The sequence below is a fragment of the Lissotriton vulgaris genome, chromosome 5 (genome assembly GCF_964263255.1).
Source record: "Lissotriton vulgaris chromosome 5, aLisVul1.2, whole genome shotgun sequence".
Classification (NCBI taxonomy): domain Eukaryota; kingdom Metazoa; phylum Chordata; class Amphibia; order Caudata; family Salamandridae; genus Lissotriton; species Lissotriton vulgaris.
In genome coordinates, this window is record NC_141693.1 from 35,130,888 (window position 1) to 35,147,484 (window position 16,597).

The 16,597-nt window shown below is 46.9% G+C and overlaps 1 protein-coding gene across 3 annotated transcripts in view; it reads left to right on the forward strand.

Annotated features, from left to right (window-relative positions):
* The window catches only part of PPP1R10 (protein phosphatase 1 regulatory subunit 10), a 230,592-nt gene extending 214,327 nt beyond the window's left edge, over nt 1-16,265 (forward strand). For all 3 annotated transcript variants that reach the window (XM_086920716.1, XM_086920715.1, XM_086920717.1), the window contains 11 exons: nt 71-180; nt 263-363; nt 3,698-3,845; nt 4,012-4,170; nt 5,400-5,646; nt 6,232-6,307; nt 7,473-7,679; nt 7,970-8,087; nt 12,843-12,947; nt 13,071-13,787; nt 14,465-16,265. In XM_086920716.1, the coding sequence (XP_086776842.1) occupies nt 71-180; nt 263-363; nt 3,698-3,845; nt 4,012-4,170; nt 5,400-5,646; nt 6,232-6,307; nt 7,473-7,679; nt 7,970-8,087; nt 12,843-12,947; nt 13,071-13,787; nt 14,465-14,574 (2,098 nt within the window). In that variant the 3' untranslated portion in view covers nt 14,575-16,265. The remainder of the gene's footprint in view (nt 1-70; nt 181-262; nt 364-3,697; nt 3,846-4,011; nt 4,171-5,399; nt 5,647-6,231; nt 6,308-7,472; nt 7,680-7,969; nt 8,088-12,842; nt 12,948-13,070; nt 13,788-14,464) is intronic.
* The last annotated feature ends 332 nt before the right edge of the window (nt 16,266-16,597 follow it).

Here is a 16,597-nt window from a genome sequence, read left to right on the forward strand (position 1 = left end):
CGTGGTCACATTTCACATCTTTCTCCTTAAGCCCTTTGTAAACGGCCAGCCTCATCTTCTCTGTTTGCAGCTCTGTTTCCAGTCCATCTGAGCCCCCACCTGCTGAGAAGAAGTATAAACCTCTGAACACCACTCCCAATGCGGCCAAAGAGATCAAAGTGAAGATCATTCCTGCACAACGTAAGTTGGTCATCCACTGGCCTCCCATTGCTAGCTCTCCTCCAACTGAACTGTCTCTGACCAGCAATCTGCTCTCTTTCAGCGATGGAGAGTTTGGGCTTTTTGGATGCATTGAACTCTGCCCCGATCCCTGGAGTGAAGATCAGGAAGAAGAAGAAACCCACATCGCCAACTTCCAACAAGGTATGCCCCGCTGAGGGCACCCTGTATTGCTTCAGTGCAGTCTGTATTCAGAGCAGTCCCTTTGGTTGGCAGTACATTTTCAAACATAGTGCTGTAAAGAACATGTTCGAGGCATGTGTGGCTGTAGATACACATGCTTTGCATACTCCTGCCATCTAGTGTTTGCTCTGGATGTGTGCATGTTTTTATTAGAAGAAGTCTTTCTTCATGAGGTAAGGTGATTCCTCCTCTTGGTGATAATGCGCATGGGTATTGACTCCATTGTTAGATTTTCTTTCCGCCGTCTGGTTCGGACATGTATTATTGCGCTATGGTTCGAGACCGTTTTACGGGATCCTTTAGGTGCGTAATCCACTCTTTCGGATTGACATGTTTCAATTGCCATCTTTGGCAATACCTCACGCGACTCAATCGATTATACTCTGCTGATGCAACAGACTCTGTTTTGGTTCTGACCCCAGTGCCACTCGAAGTACCCGTGGACCGACCTTCACCAGGTCTGCTATCTGTCAGTCCTGCTGATATTTCAACTGAAAAAGACCATTCAGGATCGACTAGCACAGTAAAGAGAAATGCAGAGATGCAAAATGAAGGAGACTTGTGATCTCTTCAGACAGGAAGTCATCGAAGAGGAAAAACTAGAGTCCTTGCGGTCGAAGAAGAGTGAACCTTTTTGGTAAAAAAAATGTAGACTCCAGAGTTCTACCAAACAAAAGGCTTCTGGACCACCACTGCCATCTGGCCATGGTTGGCACCGAACTGCAGCTTCGGCTGCCCTTCCCCTGGCTTGGCACCGAAAGAATGTCCAAAGCCTTCCAGTTCTGTGCCGAGACTCAGTGCTGAGACTCCACCTCATCGTCTCTAACGACTCCGGTTCTGAAAGCCAAAATCGGCTAGACTCCGAAACCTTTGCCACTGAAAACAATATAGGCTCCCACTACGTTCCCAGGGTGTATTTTGGAAACCATTCAGGACTCGATCCCACACAGAAACTAATCAATATGCATCCTGATACTGGCTGCATTATTGCAAAGGCTGTCTCAGTGCCTTCTTCAAAGCGGCAATCTTCTTTTCAAAGTGCCATTGAGTCTGCCACTCCCTATGAAGAAAAAAGACAATGCTACCAGGCCCCTGCACCCTATTCTCCCTACTTCTCCATCTCCCATGCCACCGCCTGTACCTTCTACACCTCACTCACCACAGGATCCCTTAAATATTACACCTTTGGGATCTCCACATACAGACCCAGGTGGGAGTTTGATGGGGCGGGCGGGGATGGTGGGTTCATGACACTTATGGCATAATGCAACCTCCAGACTCTGGACGGATTACAACATAGACCCCCAAGAGGAATACAGATCTATGCCCGACAAACCCTCACCTCCTGATCAATCACATCAAGCGCTTATTGCTTGGACCGCAGCATACCTTGGGGTTACATTGCACATAGAATCCATGGAGAATTTTGTTGTTGTTTTTGTTTGAGACGTTCTGCACCACACAGAACTTCCCAACTTTCAATATATTCAGAGATCCTGCACGGGCTTGCATTGTCACCCCTAGGGCAGATACAAAATATAAGGCTGCACCATCTGATCCAATTTTATTCGAGGCCAGCTTCCTTCCGACTCCCAAGTTGTCTCAAATGCCCATAAATGGTCTAAAATACACCAACTACGGCCGACGCGCACCGCCTCCTGTTAAGGGATCTAAACTTATTGATGTGTCACACAAACGTGTTGCTGCACACTCCGCTAAATATTTGCGGATTGCAAACACACAAGGGTTATTGGTAGATGCGATAGAGCTCACTGGGGCGAAATGGAGTAACTCCTCCAATATCTCCCAGATGAACAGAAGAAAGGACTGGAACTAGTTCAGGAAGGGAAGTTAATGACCAATTCTCCCATTAGATGTGCACTGGACTCTGCGGATAATGCCACAAGAAGCATTAATACTAGTGTTCCTATGCAGGCATGCCTGGCTGCGTATCTCTGGATTTAATTGATAAAGAGCACCTCTTCGGCCCACAGGTAGATGAGTATTTAGAAAAAATAAACAGAGTTTGCCAAATCCATGGGGCATTTAAAACACCCTCTTCTCGTGGTTCATTTTGTCGCTCTTATGGAGCAGGTTCCAAAGCCGCATCTACAGATGCATCTGCATTGCCCTACAGATCACAAACTTGCACATCTCCATCGAGAGAGGCAACTACAGAGAGAGCCACTTCGGGGCAAAGGTACACCATCCCATAATGCCCCATCTGGTAACAAACAGTGACTTAATTATCCTTTCCCAATCATTCTACACCTGTCAGGTCGATTGCAGCAGTTTTTTCCCGCCTGACAGTCCATGACATCAGACCGGTGGGTGTTGGACATTATTCAACATGGTTATTGCCTGGAGCGCATCATCACTCCCACAGACTCTCTCTGGAACATCAAACAAGAAGTGCAACCTCTTATTCAGAGGAGCTATAGAACCCTGTGCGCATCTGTTCTTTGCATCTAGTGCTGTTGATTCGCATGCGCCCACCCTTGTCCCCGGACACATATGGTTGTTGCAGTTGTTATCTATACTATCATATGCATGAACATCTCTTTACTGACACTTGTACTCCATTCTCACCCTCCTGCGGGAAAATAATCTAACAATAGAGTTTACGCCTGTGCGCATTATCACCAAGAGGGGTCGCCTTACCTGGTTACTCAAAAGACTTCTTCGAAGAAAAACGACTTGCACACACCAAGACCCAACACTGGATGGCTGGAGTATGCAAAGCATGTGAATCTACAGCACCACAGGCCAAGAACTGATGCTTGCCTGGTAGGTAACACCTCTACAACTCCCTCTGGGAGGGATGGGGCGTTAAGTTGGCCTGTTTCATGTTTGCTCCCTGTCCTAGATGTTTCTATTCCCTACTGCTTTGGTTTTGTGTCCTTTCACTCCCTGTTAACCTCCTCAGCCTCCACCCTTCGTATACTACTAGGCTTTTCTGTCATCCCTGTTCCTTCTTGGATTAAAAAAGTAATTTGTATATTCCTTGGCATGCTTGGTTGGTTTTAGGAAGGTTTTTTTGTCTCACTAGTTTGTCTAGTCTCAGTAGTTGAAGCAGGATTTTTGGACCGTACTAGATTATTATCTTAAAATAAAGTATTCTTGTTTCTTGTCTTTTTTGTGTGTGTGTATATATATGTATGTATATGTACATATATATGTATATATTTTTTTTTACAGAGGCCTGTCCAATCATTAATTAGATGGTTGCTCACATACTTTCAGGAACTAATTTTGGGGTCTGAATTGTCCTCTCACCATCTCTTGTCTCCTGCAGCCTGGTCCCTTTGAGACCAAAGTTACACCTGATGCGAGTGAGACCAAGCCGCCCTCCCCTGATCCTGTGCAGACAGTGGAGGCTATGGAAGTGGAGCGACCGACCACTCCAGTGCCAGCAGAGGAGATTCCGGAGCCAATGGAGATCGGTGAGTTGAACTGTAAGCATGTTGCTTAATCTGACTGGGTGAAAGCTAACTTGAATGCGAAGTGAGCCACAAGACCGATTAGGTGTTTGTGGGAAAAGTGAAAGCTTCAGATTAGGTGTTTGTTCCCTCTGGGGCCAGTTTGACGTCTTTCCAACTTTTATCGTAGTTCCAGTGCCTGTCATACCCATAGAAGCCAAGCCTGTGGATGTCCCCATGGAGGTTCCTCTGTTGACAAAGAAAGGAAGGAAGAAGAAGACTGTGACCTGGTGCGAAGAGAGTAAACTGCGTGAATACTTCTATTTTGAGATGGACGAGACTGAGCGGGGTAGGTCTGACACACCACATCTTTACCACAGAGTGACTCTGATTAGAAGTTCTTGAACACAACCTGTCCACTGCCAGCCAGCTATGCACCAAGTTGTTGCACACATCAACAAGTGCTAACGTCTACTACTCTTCCAGAGATTCATCATCAATAGTCATAGGCATGGATTAGTCCCGCTCACGTTGGGGGACCCCAAAAGGAGTCCCCGCAAGTTGACTGGACTATTCAGTGCTTATGACTTAGAGGATTCCCTTGGAAGAGAACTAGGATTATAGGTCAGCAATTTATCCTTTCCAATCATAGACCTGAAACAAGTCCCACATAAAGAGTTGAGGTTAAATATTAATTTGACCTGTAAAATGTAGAAATGCTAAAGTAATGGGATAAAAAATATTAAAACCCTGATGCTAGGTTAGTAAACAATTGTAGAAAAATATTCAACATGCAAGTAGATGTCTGAAAATACGGTCTTCAGTGTTTGTTCATAGTTTTAGGCTAATCCTTACTGGTTAAAGTATTTTGCAGCGTTTAGGGTTTAAGATCTCAGACCTTGGCAGATCGGCTAGTCGCCATGTCTAATTGAGATGGTGTGACTAATAATTAAACGCTGCGTGGCCTGGCCTCCTAGACGACGGTGCTGTCATTCGCCGCCACTGTCCCAGGCTGTTGTATTAGCAGCAGGTGATTCTTCAGCCGTCACCTGCCCGTTGCAGTTTCAGCATTTCCTGTTTGCCTGACGAAAAGTAGACCCGTTTTTACTTTGCTCAGGGTTTACCTGGTCTGATGTCCACAATCTGGTTGAATTTTGACACATCTATTAGGCTGAGTGTTTGTAAAAGATTTTGACTGTTTTTGTTGATGTCTTCTTGTCCTTGTAACATTGGTATTTACCAAATGCAGGATCACTTCAGCAGTGAGAATGCAGTTTCTGTGTTCGACACATTAGGAAATATGCCCATTTTCAGTCTGCCCTGTGGAAAAATCCCTTGAGAGGCCATAATACCCTCCTGGTCAATGCCCTTTTGTTAAGAAGATAGGTAGTGGATTATTAAAGTACTTGTTAATGCTTTTTTTGTTTAGGAAGTGAAAAGTAGCATCAGGATGTGCTTTTGAGCCACTCCTGCTGTGACTGCTGCCTCGCATCGTGTCTTTTCCAGTGTCTGCGCATCTTCTGACGTTTCTAGACATTCGTACTCTAATCTCCCGGCTCTTTTCTCCCCACCCTCCAGTAAACGTGAATAAGATCAAGGACTTCGGTGAAGCTGCTAAGCGGGAGAAGATGATGGACCGGGAAGCTTTTGAGACTGCGCGGCGCCTCGGCCACGATGCCATGGAGGAGACTGTCCTCTGGAACTACCCCAAGCCTATCGACATGATTCCTACTCTTGTGCACTGGGGCAGTGCCAGCCAGGAGAAGTTCACACAGGCTGAGCGCGAAAAGCTGATCCTCCAGGAGATCTTTTTGACCAAAGAAAGGTGCGTGGGAACTGAGCTCTGTCACTGGCTGTCGGGTGTGGAGGCTGCTTGTTCTGGGCAGGCTTTCACCCTCTTGGTATGTGACTTTATAGGCGGTGGGGGGAGGAGGCTACTAGTTCCTGGGAGGCTTTCACCCTCTTGGGATGCAACTTCAGGCTTTGGGGTGGGGAGGCTGCTTGTTCTGGGGAGGCTTTCACCCTTTGTGCATCACTTCATAGTCTTTAGGGTGGGGTGGTGGGAAGCTATAGTACAAGGAATGCGTTCTCCCTCTCAGAATGTGACTTCTGCTTGTCTGATGGGGAGGATGCTAGTTCTTTGGTGTCATTCACCCTCAGAAGGCTGAAAGAATCCTTGCATAAGTCACATACTAAGGTTGATCAAGTAAAAACCTGGCTCTTCTAGCTGTCTGGCTACCTGCTTCCTTTTCTGAGCAACTGCGAAGCTCTTTGAGACCTCCGGGTGATTTATGCGCTATATAAACACAAATACAAAATATATGCAAGTTTAGACTTTCACCCTGTTGTGTGGGTGGTTACGCTGTATAGTCTTGTTAACTTGAGCTAATCTTTCAATTTTTCTTTGCAGAGTTCCAGACAGCCCGCATGAGCCGGATCCAGAGTCCTACGAACCCTTCCCCCCTAAACTCATTCCACTCGATGACGTAAGCATATATTCCCTTTCACAGAGCTTCCTATTCCTAGAAATTCGCAGGGTCCCTTGTACCAGCGCGATGCGATGCCATGGTGGCTGTCACCTCCACTGAGCACTGGCTTTAGGCCTTAGTTGTGAATGGCTCTCTGGTTGGAATTCAGAGGTGTGTGGCGTTAACCATACCCAGTAATGAGCTAATTAATGGTCACGATATAGTCCACTTATCGTTAAGTTTCGGCAGGTCAACCTGCTGGTATTGACATGGAAAAATGGGACAGTATTTATTGTGATCAAGATTTTTGGGTTTACTGCACCGAAGCCAACATGGTATTTCCCAGAAAATAGGAATAAATTCCTACAGATAGTGAGTAATTTTCATGTGCAGTTAATAACCACGACTCCTCCGGGTCATTTGTGTTGAGGATGCATTGGCTCAATTGCTGGAGTTGTGGATGGCAGTTGGTGGTGTCGGAGGATTTCCTAGACAGAATGGAGTTGTTGCATGACCACGGTCTCTGACAAAGGCTGTTTGAAAGGGTTTGTGCTGAGAGATTTGTAGAAGAGGGGGCAACTGGGGGGGGGATGAGAAGGTGGAATGGGGTCCCCTAAGTGGACATGAGCCATCCCTTCTTGCAAAGATCACCTATCTGTAACATGCCACTGTTCTACTATGGCAAAGCCCTGGATGAAGCACAATTTGTCACCAAGCCTTTTACCTCCTTTTGCATCTCTCGAGTAATCCACCTACACCTGTTCCCTTGGTCTTTTAGTCACTCACTCTGCTGTTTGCTGCAGTGCAAGGAATCTGAAAATGGACTCCCTTGATTGCCCCAATTACTCCTGGATCATAACCGTGTAACTGAGGCACCTGTTATCTTGGGTCCTATTCGGTTTTCCTATTTGGTGACACACAGTTTCTCCGCAGTACAATCAGCACCAGATGCTGCATATATATGCCTAGTGACGATTGTAATCACTTTAAATATAGGTTGAGAGTGAAACTTGGTGAAATGTAACATATAGGTTTGTACTTCTGCTTTCTGACATTTCTGTTTTTAGGAGGTTAATCTCAAAACAACAAAGGCTGTGGTTGTGTTGGTAGATCAGGCGTGAAGATGTTTGATGTCTGGTCTCTGTGCTCCGATCTGAGTGTGCACCATTCTTTCCTTCTTCAGGAGTCCTCTGTGGATGCCACTGTTTTCCAGGATCCCATGGACCACACGGCTGCTTCTCAATCTCCTGATGGCGTTGGAGGAGCAAAGTTGCCGCCAGTCCTGGCCAACCTCATGGGCAGTATGGTGGCAGCCAAGGGGCAGCCTGTGCCTGTTGGTGCATCAGCCATCAATGCTATAAATGTGCAAGAAATCCTCACCTCCATTATGGTGAGTAGAACAATGCAAGCCATGCGAATATGTGACCTACAGGATTGTTGTGATATTGGGCTAAGTACATCATGGATGTGTCACCAACATTCCACACTGTGTTCTGGCTTGGAGATACATCCATGTCATTAATAAAGTGATTGAGCAGAGTTACAAAGCGAGCTTTGCGGATCGTGGTTTCCATGCAGTGTACATGTTGATTATGGCTCGCATCTTCTATTGAGCCAACAGACTTTTCATGCATAGTCATTCATTAATCAACTTCTGTCTATGTATTTGTTTTTTGTCAGGGGGCTCAGGGTAACCAAAAGCCAGAGGACCTACTAAAGCAGCCCGACTTCTCAGATAAGATAAAACAACTCCTGGGTAATCTTCAGAGTCAGCCTCAGCCTCCTGCTCCTCCTGGAGGTAGGTAGCCACTCTTTGGTGGTTTTAATTCTTAACAATGACTTGCAATGCTGTCTTAGTTTGAGCACTTTGCCTTTATCCATCGTTATACGTGGTATATTGCATGCATAGATCTTGGAGAATGCTGTGTCCTGACGCTGGTGTGCTCTTTATTTACACAAGGCGTCAGATTCAGCTTACTGTTATGAGTGTAACCTGGGTTTCCCAGATCTGTAGGTGGTTTAGTCTGCGTAATATCCTCTAGTTTTTCTGAAGGAATCCTTTCTCTGGTTTAAGAAGTAAAGTTCTGTAGTAGGGGATCTCTGTGTATAGTCATAATCTAGTGAATAGTTCCGCCCATGTGCGTGGACCCCGGAGCAATCAAAAATAATTATCTTCGGCTGTCTTCTGTGCAGTCCTGCATTGACACTTCAGACAAAATCAAAGACAAATAATGCAGCCTTTACCTACAAGTCTACACTGTCCAGTACTTCAACTAGAAATGCAAAGGATATTCCACCAATATCACATTAAAAACCAAACTGCCAAGTTTCACCCAAAGAGAAACTTCCCCTTCAAAAACTCCTTGGAATGATAGAGATGAAGGGATGGACAGACAAGCCCCAATAGGCTGCCATTATGTGTCTGTAAAAGGGATACTGTGCCTTTAAGGAACTCTCCAGAGACCCTCGGTATCCCAGAATGCACAGCCAAAGTCTTTTTACTTTCAGTTCTTTTTTCCGACTCCTGCTAGCAGGATCCTGGAGCATTGAGCTCTCCCTTTTTGGGTGTTTTTCAATTTGTTGGCACTTTTCAAGTGTTTTGAGTGTTTCACTCGACGTCTGACTGCTTATTCGTTTTGCTGGGTTTTTTGGCCAGTTTTGCCCACTCTTTTGTCAAATATGCCTGCCTTAGTCGACAAGTGCCCTGAGTGTACCAGGAAGAAGGCTAAATTGGACGCTCAGAGTGTGTATCCTCTTTCTCCCTTCCTCCTATGTCCCTGAAGAATGTGAGGTTTGTCAATCCTTCTCCAAGAGGACCCTGAGGGACAGGGAGAAAATTTGTCTCCAAGGCCTGAAAGAACTAAGGAGACATCAGGAACCGGGTGGGTCTGGGCATGGAGGGACTCTGTCTTCATCCTCTGCCCGTGCTTTGGCCTCTGGGGGTGCTCCCCAGTCAAGATAAGGCCAGGAAAAGGCACAGATCTCCGTCGATGGCCTCGACGTCGAGAGGGATGACCACCATCTGCTCCCCGTAGTCCCAGGGCTCTGGGTTGAAACTACGTCGCCGCTCGACGTCGAGACCTCGGACGAGGTAGACGTCGAGGACTTAATCGTCGAGACGCCATCAACGTCAAGATGGGTCCAGAAGGCAACAGCGCTCGAGGCGACACCGCTGTTCGCCGTCTAGGTCGACTCGACGTCAAAGAGGGTCGAGATAGGGGGTCGATGTCGAGGGATGTATCGACGCCGAGACGTTCGACGTTGGAAAAAAAGTTCGACGTCTAGAAAGGAGAAATCAACGTCGAGGAGACTATCAAGGGCCAGGACTGTGTCCCATGCCTCAGTGGTCAGCCTATCTTCTGCATCCACGAGCCCACGGTCGAGACTGCGCCGGCGCTCGTCTGAGAAGAGGTCGGCCTCTAACTTCCTCGTCATGGTTTGCGCAGAAGAAGAGGAGAGTGGTTAGGTCTCCGGCCTCTGTATATTCCCAGAATTATCCGCCTTCTAGGCCTAGGACACCTACACCTCCTCCATTGCCTAAGGAGACGCCTCCTCGTTCCCCTACTCGTCCTAGTCCTCCACCTCCTCCTCGTCCTCCTCCTCGTCTGCTGCAGATTCCTATTTCTTGGCGGCTCATGGCTACTGCCACAGGATTAACCTGAGGCGCCATGCCTGGTTGCGCCTGAAATCGCTGAAACCAGAGGCGCAGCAGAGAGTTGCCAACTTGCCGTTCTCTGGGGCAATACTCTTTGGAAAGCATGCGGATGAGGAGATGGCCCGCATGAAGGCTGAGGCAGAAACCCTGACGGCCGTCTGGTTATGAAAGCCAAAAGAGCAGAGGAAGACCTTCCCTCCCTTCCAGAGACGTTTCGGTGCCCAGGGAAGAGGGCATGGTCGTCAAGCTGTCCAGCAGCAACAATAGCAGCAGTACCAGCGGCTGCCATTCCAGAAGCGCCAGAGAGGCAGAGGCGGCCAGCAGTCCTCCTCGACGCCCAAGGGCCCGGCCCGGTCTAGGCGCCGACGTGTTACTTTCTCCGCGTCAGTTACCCGCTCCGGTGGGGGGAAGCATACAACATTACTTGGCAGAGCGGAGAAAAATTACTCCGGACAAGTGGGTGCTGAATATTGTTTGCAATAGATACAGTCTTCGTTTTGTCAGCCCGCCTCCAGCGATTCCACAGGTTTACTCGCAGATCCAGCTGCTCGAGCTCCAAGCGGAGGCCGATACCCTGTTAAGAAAAAGGGCGATAGAAGACGTCCCTTTGTCTCAAAGGGGAAAGGGTCTTTACTCCTGGTTCTTTCTGGTGCACAAGAAAGACCGGAACGAGTTCAGGCCCATTCTGGATTTGCGACAAGCAAACCAATGGATTCGCAGGGAGACGTTTTGCATGCGGTCTCTGCACCAGATTTATCCTCGGCTGCAAAGAGGAGACTGCAATAGATCTGCAAGATGCATACTTCCATGTGCCCATTGCATGGAAGCATCGGAAGTTCCTGCGATTTCTGGTCGGCACCAATCACTATCAATACACCGTACTACCATTAGGACTGAAGTTTGCGCCCAGGACCTTTTCAAAGAACAAGGTGTTTGTCTACCTGGACGACTGGCTGATTAAAGCCTTCACCTTCCAGGAAGCGCAATTGCACTCCCATATCTCTTGCATTTGGCTCAGTCTGGCCTTAATTTTCAATCTATTAAGGTTCACCTTGCAGCGTTAACTGCGTACAGGAAATGTCCTTCACAGACTTCCTTCTTCCAGATCCCTGTGATTAAGGATTTTTTGGAAGGACTGAAGAAAGTGTTCTCTCCTGTTGGAGTCCTTCGCCTTCCTGAGAGTTGAATGTGGTGCTGTCCAGATTGATGAAGGAACCTTTTGAACCTATTCATAAGGCTTCACTGCAGCACCTATCGTGGAAGGCCGCATTCCTCGTGGCCATTACATCGGCCCGCAGGGTGAGTGAAATTCAGGCGTTGTGTTGTCAATAACCTTATACTGTATTTCATGCTGCTAAGGTTGTGATGCATACTCACCCTAAGTTCCTTCCTAAGGTGATTTCTGATTCCATGTCAATCAGACTATAACTTTGCCTACGTTTTTCCAGAACCCTTCCACTCCAGCAGAAAGATCTCTTCATTCCCTGGATGTCAGAAGGGTGTTGAAATTCTATCTGTATAAGACCAAGGATATTCGTAGGTCAGACCAATTGTTTTTCAACTATGGGTCGGTCAGGACTGGTCTTGCTACCTCTAAACAGTCCATCTCTAGGTGGATTGTGTCCTGTATCCAAGTATGTTACCAAAAGGCTAATAAGACCTTGGGGGGTGTAAGCCTAAGGCTCATTCCACCAGGGGCAAGGCGGCTATGACGGCTTTGCTACGTAATGTTCCCATTGCAGATATCTGCAGGGCTGCCACGTGGAAGTCGGTCCATACCTTTGCTAAGCACTACTGTCTGGACTCTGATGCCAGGGCAGATGCTCAGGTTGGGCAGGCTTCGTTGAGAAATCTGTTTGCACAGTAGTGGTGTGGTCTTTTTTTCTCCTCCGCCGGATTAGTTGTTGGGATGGGCTTGCCATTCTATTCATTAGATTATGACTATACACAGAGATCCCCTACTACATAAGGAGTAGTTTCTTACCTGTAACTCCAGTTCTGTAGTAGGGGTATCTCTGTTAGTCATAAGCGCCAGCCCTCCTCCCCTGTAGCGAAAATGATACGGTACTGTTTGCTACAGGCCTGGCTTTATACACCTTCAAAAAGAACTGAAAGTAAAAGGACTTTGGCTGTGCATTCTGGGATACCAAGGGTCTCTGGAGAGTTCCTTAAAGGCACAGTATCCCTTTTACAGGCACATAATGGCAGCCTATGGGGGCTTGTCTGTCCATCCCTTCATCTCTCATTCCAAAGAGTTTTTGAAGGGGAAGTTTCTCTTTGGGTGAAACTTGGCAGTTTGGGTTCAATGTGATATTGGTGGAATATCCTTTGCATTTCTAGTTGAAGTACTGGACAGTGTAGCCTTGTAGGTAAAGGCTGCATTATTTGTCTTTGATTTTCTCTTAAATGTCAATGCAGGACTGCACAGAAGACCGCTTAAAATAATTATTTTTGATTGCTCCGGGGTCCACGCACATTGGCGGGACTAGTCACTAGATTATGACTATACACAGAGATACCCCTACTACAGAACTGGAGTTACAGGTAAGAAACTACTCCTCATGTAAATGAGTTCTTCTGAGCAGCTGCTCCTCATGCTTCAGTTTTTACTTGAATATTTGTGCGCTTCTGCTAAGTACATGAAGCTAACTCACAAGGTGGCCACGTTTTTGTGCGTTGGCTGGAGAAGATGGGTGGCTTCCCATATGAGGCTAATTTGATTCAGGCATTTCTTTAACTTCATCCCTTCTTAATCACCTGAGTGTTATTGTGAGGATTTACATTCTAGCAGAAGGCCTGGCCAACTCGTCATGAGGGAAGGTGTTGGGTCTTCTGTACAGAATGTTTGCTGACTCAGTGTTGTGTTCTACTTAACATATGGACTGGTTGTCTTTGTAGGTGGGCAAGGCTTGCTCGGACCACCTCTGCTTGTGAACGGCTTTCCCCCTGGGCCCAAAAATATGCCGCATTTTCCACCAGGAGGGCCAGTGCCTCCTTTCCAAGGTAAGTTTTGTTTACTTCCTCCCTGCTCATGGCCTTGTTTAAACAAAAAACTATGCATTAAAAAGAAAACCTTGTGCATACTGTGCTAACGTAGCTCATCCTAAATTTGTCTTTTTATTTCAGGACCCCCATATATGGGTCCAGGAGGAATGGTTGTGCCTGGAGGTCCGGTTGGTCCTGGAGGTCCGGTTGGTCCTGGAGGTCCGGTTGGTCCTGGAGGTCCGGTTGGTCCTGGAGGTCCTATTGGCCCAGGAGTTCTTGTGGGCCCAGGTGGGCCTGGTGTTCTTGTTGGACCCATTGGTCCAGGCGGTCCAGTCGGTCCTGGTGGCCCTCCAGGCCCTCGTATGATGGGTCCTCCGCTTCCAATGCCGCCACCACCACCTCCTCCGCAGCATGATGGCTTCTGGGAGCAGTCAAACGATAATATGAGAGGTGGTCCTCATGGAGGCATGAGGGGTGGACCACACTTCCACCGAGGAAGAGGACAGGGAGGAGAGCCAAATTACAGTGGTAGAGGAGGACATGGTGGACCACACAATGCAGGAAGAGGTGGCCTCGACCAAGGTCATAACAGAGGCCATGACAGGGGACATGACCGAGGCCATGAGCGGGGTCGTGGTGGCCATGATGGAGGTCGGGGAGGTCATGATAGGGGCTACGACGGTGGGCACGATCGAGGCTTTGATGGTGGTTACGATGGTGGTCATGATCGAGGCTACGATGGACACGACCAGGGCTATGATGGAGGCCACGAGAGGGGTCGAGGCCACGAGAGGGGTCGAGGCCACGAGAGGGGTCGAGGCCACGAAAGGGGTCGAGGCCACAGAAAGGGTCTTGGAGGTGAGCATCATGATATTTTAGATTGCTACTGCGCTACTTGGGAGATGTTGGGTGAGGTTCTTGATTGGGTTGTTTCCTCTTTGAGTCGCTACACCATGGCTATGTCAACGGTTGGACTGATTTCCTCCATGCGATTGTCCTTATGCCTTAACCCCTTCCATGCTGATGACAGAACGGTTCCGTCATCAGCTACGGGTGAGCTGTGCTGATGACGGAACCGTTCCGTCATGACTCCGCCCGCGCAAGGCGGAGTCAGCATGGGCGGGGAATTCGCGCCGCACGGAAGCGTTTAAGGATACATTTCTAAGGCCAAGAAAGTCCCAGATCTCTGTTTGATACTTTAGTTTTTTTGTCTCGACATTCACTAGTTGTTGAGGTGTATGCACATAAGCTTTTTTGTGTAACTCACAGGTTTTGGCAGTGTCTGGCTACTCTCACACATCCACTTCAGTTTAGTATAGCATACTTGATCTGTTGCCCCCATGGGAAGCCTTGGTCTCTTTCGATTTGGAATACGTCGGCAGTGTGCGTTTAGTCCAGCAATAAGGTTGGGAAGTATAATTAATGGAGAAGATATTATGGGAAGCTCTATGCAGATGCTGAAAGGACATTTTGCGGTGCTATTGGGGGAATCTGCTCCTTGTTCACTACTGACCTTGTTTTCTTACTTTCAACAGATATGTCCAGGCGTTCTGTGTGTCGCCATTTCATGGTGAAAGGTAACTGCCGGTATGAGCACAAGTGTGCGTTTTACCATCCTGGAGTGAACGGTCCTCCTCTCCCTTAGGGTGCTGGAGAAGGATCCTACTACAGCGCTCATCTAGCCCCACAAGGGATGGGGACATGGTGGAAAATGAAGCTGTAAAAGCTGTCTGAACTGGCGTGAAGAAAGAGCTGTTGGAGGGGACAGTGTCTTGTGCACTCCGATGGAGGCTGGAAGTGGAAAAGCATTGGCCTGGCTTCTGTGAGGCCATTTTTGTTTTAAAAAAGAAACTAAAACCAAGAGCTGCTTCTGGATAAGCACCGACTTCCAATAGAGGTTACTTGGATATCCACGACTGTCTTGTGAGCATATCCTGGCCTGGGTCGCCGAATGATCTCTGGCACTGCTCTTTATAGCCGGGTGAACAAATAGAAATCCTTCAGACCGAGAAGAATGTACTTTGGTTTTGTGACGTGGAATACTTGTTTTGCTTTGGAATCATGTTTTCAAATATCTTCTCAGAGGAACTCCTCACATGTGCACAGACGGCTGTGTTTGAGGAAGTAGGAGCTCCTTGTGAATGGAATGCCAGTTGTTTGAGGGAGGGAACTACTGACTGCTTATGTTGTACTTGGGGATGAGGCCACTGGGTAGAAATGTTTTGTTGAGGACTGCAAAAGACATATGAGCAATTTTGTTTATTTTGGAACTGAATGTGGTGCAAATGTATAGGTTCTGCACATGTGCTTGAAGAAGACAGCTGTTACAGTTTGTGATAGCTTCATGCTTTAAGATGGTCTTTTGATGAACCAAAACCAAATTGACCCACATTCCTTCAGCTGCTGCTTCTTCCACCTCATTTCACTTCTCAGCAGCACATGCTGTCTTCTACTGGTTGGGAAGTCCTGAGATCCTGTTTTCTACTCTAACAGTAGCACTCACTAGGTGGAGTGAGGCAGTTGCTGCATGTATACATTCCCAGTTTTACTTTAGGAAGGAGCCATGTGTTATGTCAAACTATCCTATAGTCGTAGCATCAAAAAAGGAAATTGGTGGACCCCGTATAATTGGAGGAGAGTGGATGGCTTGAAAATTGGCACCATCTTGAGTTTGGGATAGAAGACAGCAAAATAGGTACTAAATAACTACTGCCAACTGGCAATCTTATTTGAGTGGTACTTAAATCCTGTGTACTCCTGGTACCGGAGTTATCCAGGTTCCGGGTAAGAGCTTGGCAATCTCCCACTGGACTGAAACAAGAGGAGGCCTTGCTGGCTGCTTTTCTCCTAAACACTAAGTATTACATTCACATTTACACAAGTATTATGCCTTGTGACTGTAGCTTATGAGTCACAAGAACTGCCTGGATATTGACCTAATTTAGTGCATTTGCTTGATGGCTCATGTGGGAATTGGTGTATTATGAACCTATTTCATACCCTCTGTGCTATTGTATTTATAAAGAGTTGTACTCTGCGCCTATTAACAGTGTTTTCAGGTAATGGAAAGCATAAAAGGGTAGTTGGAGCCTGGAGCTGCTGATTATGGTGTCAACATACTACCTGATTTATGGATTCATTCTCCTAACTGGCCAGCAGTATTGTGTGAACCCCTGTGGATTACATATGGGGTGCTCAAGTTGTAAAGTTGTTTTCTGTGAAAACTTGTTATTTTTTTATCTGTCTCGACAGAGACGCAATTTCAAGCTACAACTTATCTTCCATTTTTGTTTGTATATTTTGTATCTTAATAAAACTGGTGCAAATCCAAGTAAATCCATTGAAGTAAGAGCAATTTTATGCTCAGAGCTCACTAGTTAGGTTGGAGTTCTTGTGAGTCTCTTGCTTTAGTTTTAAATCTTTTTAATTAGGCATTTTCATTGCAAACCTTTCCAATTATTATATTTATATTCCCCAGCATTGAATCTTTCATAGATACACATGCTTGTATCTTCTGTTGTTGAGGTGGGAGTCCCACAGTAATTTTAGGTAGTAGTGGAACAGTCTAAACAGTCTTTCATCTAGGTCTATTATTGTACTCCCTGCAGGATTAAATAGCAATCCACATCCTTTTTTTTTTTTTTGCATAGCCAAAGTCTGACCAATGA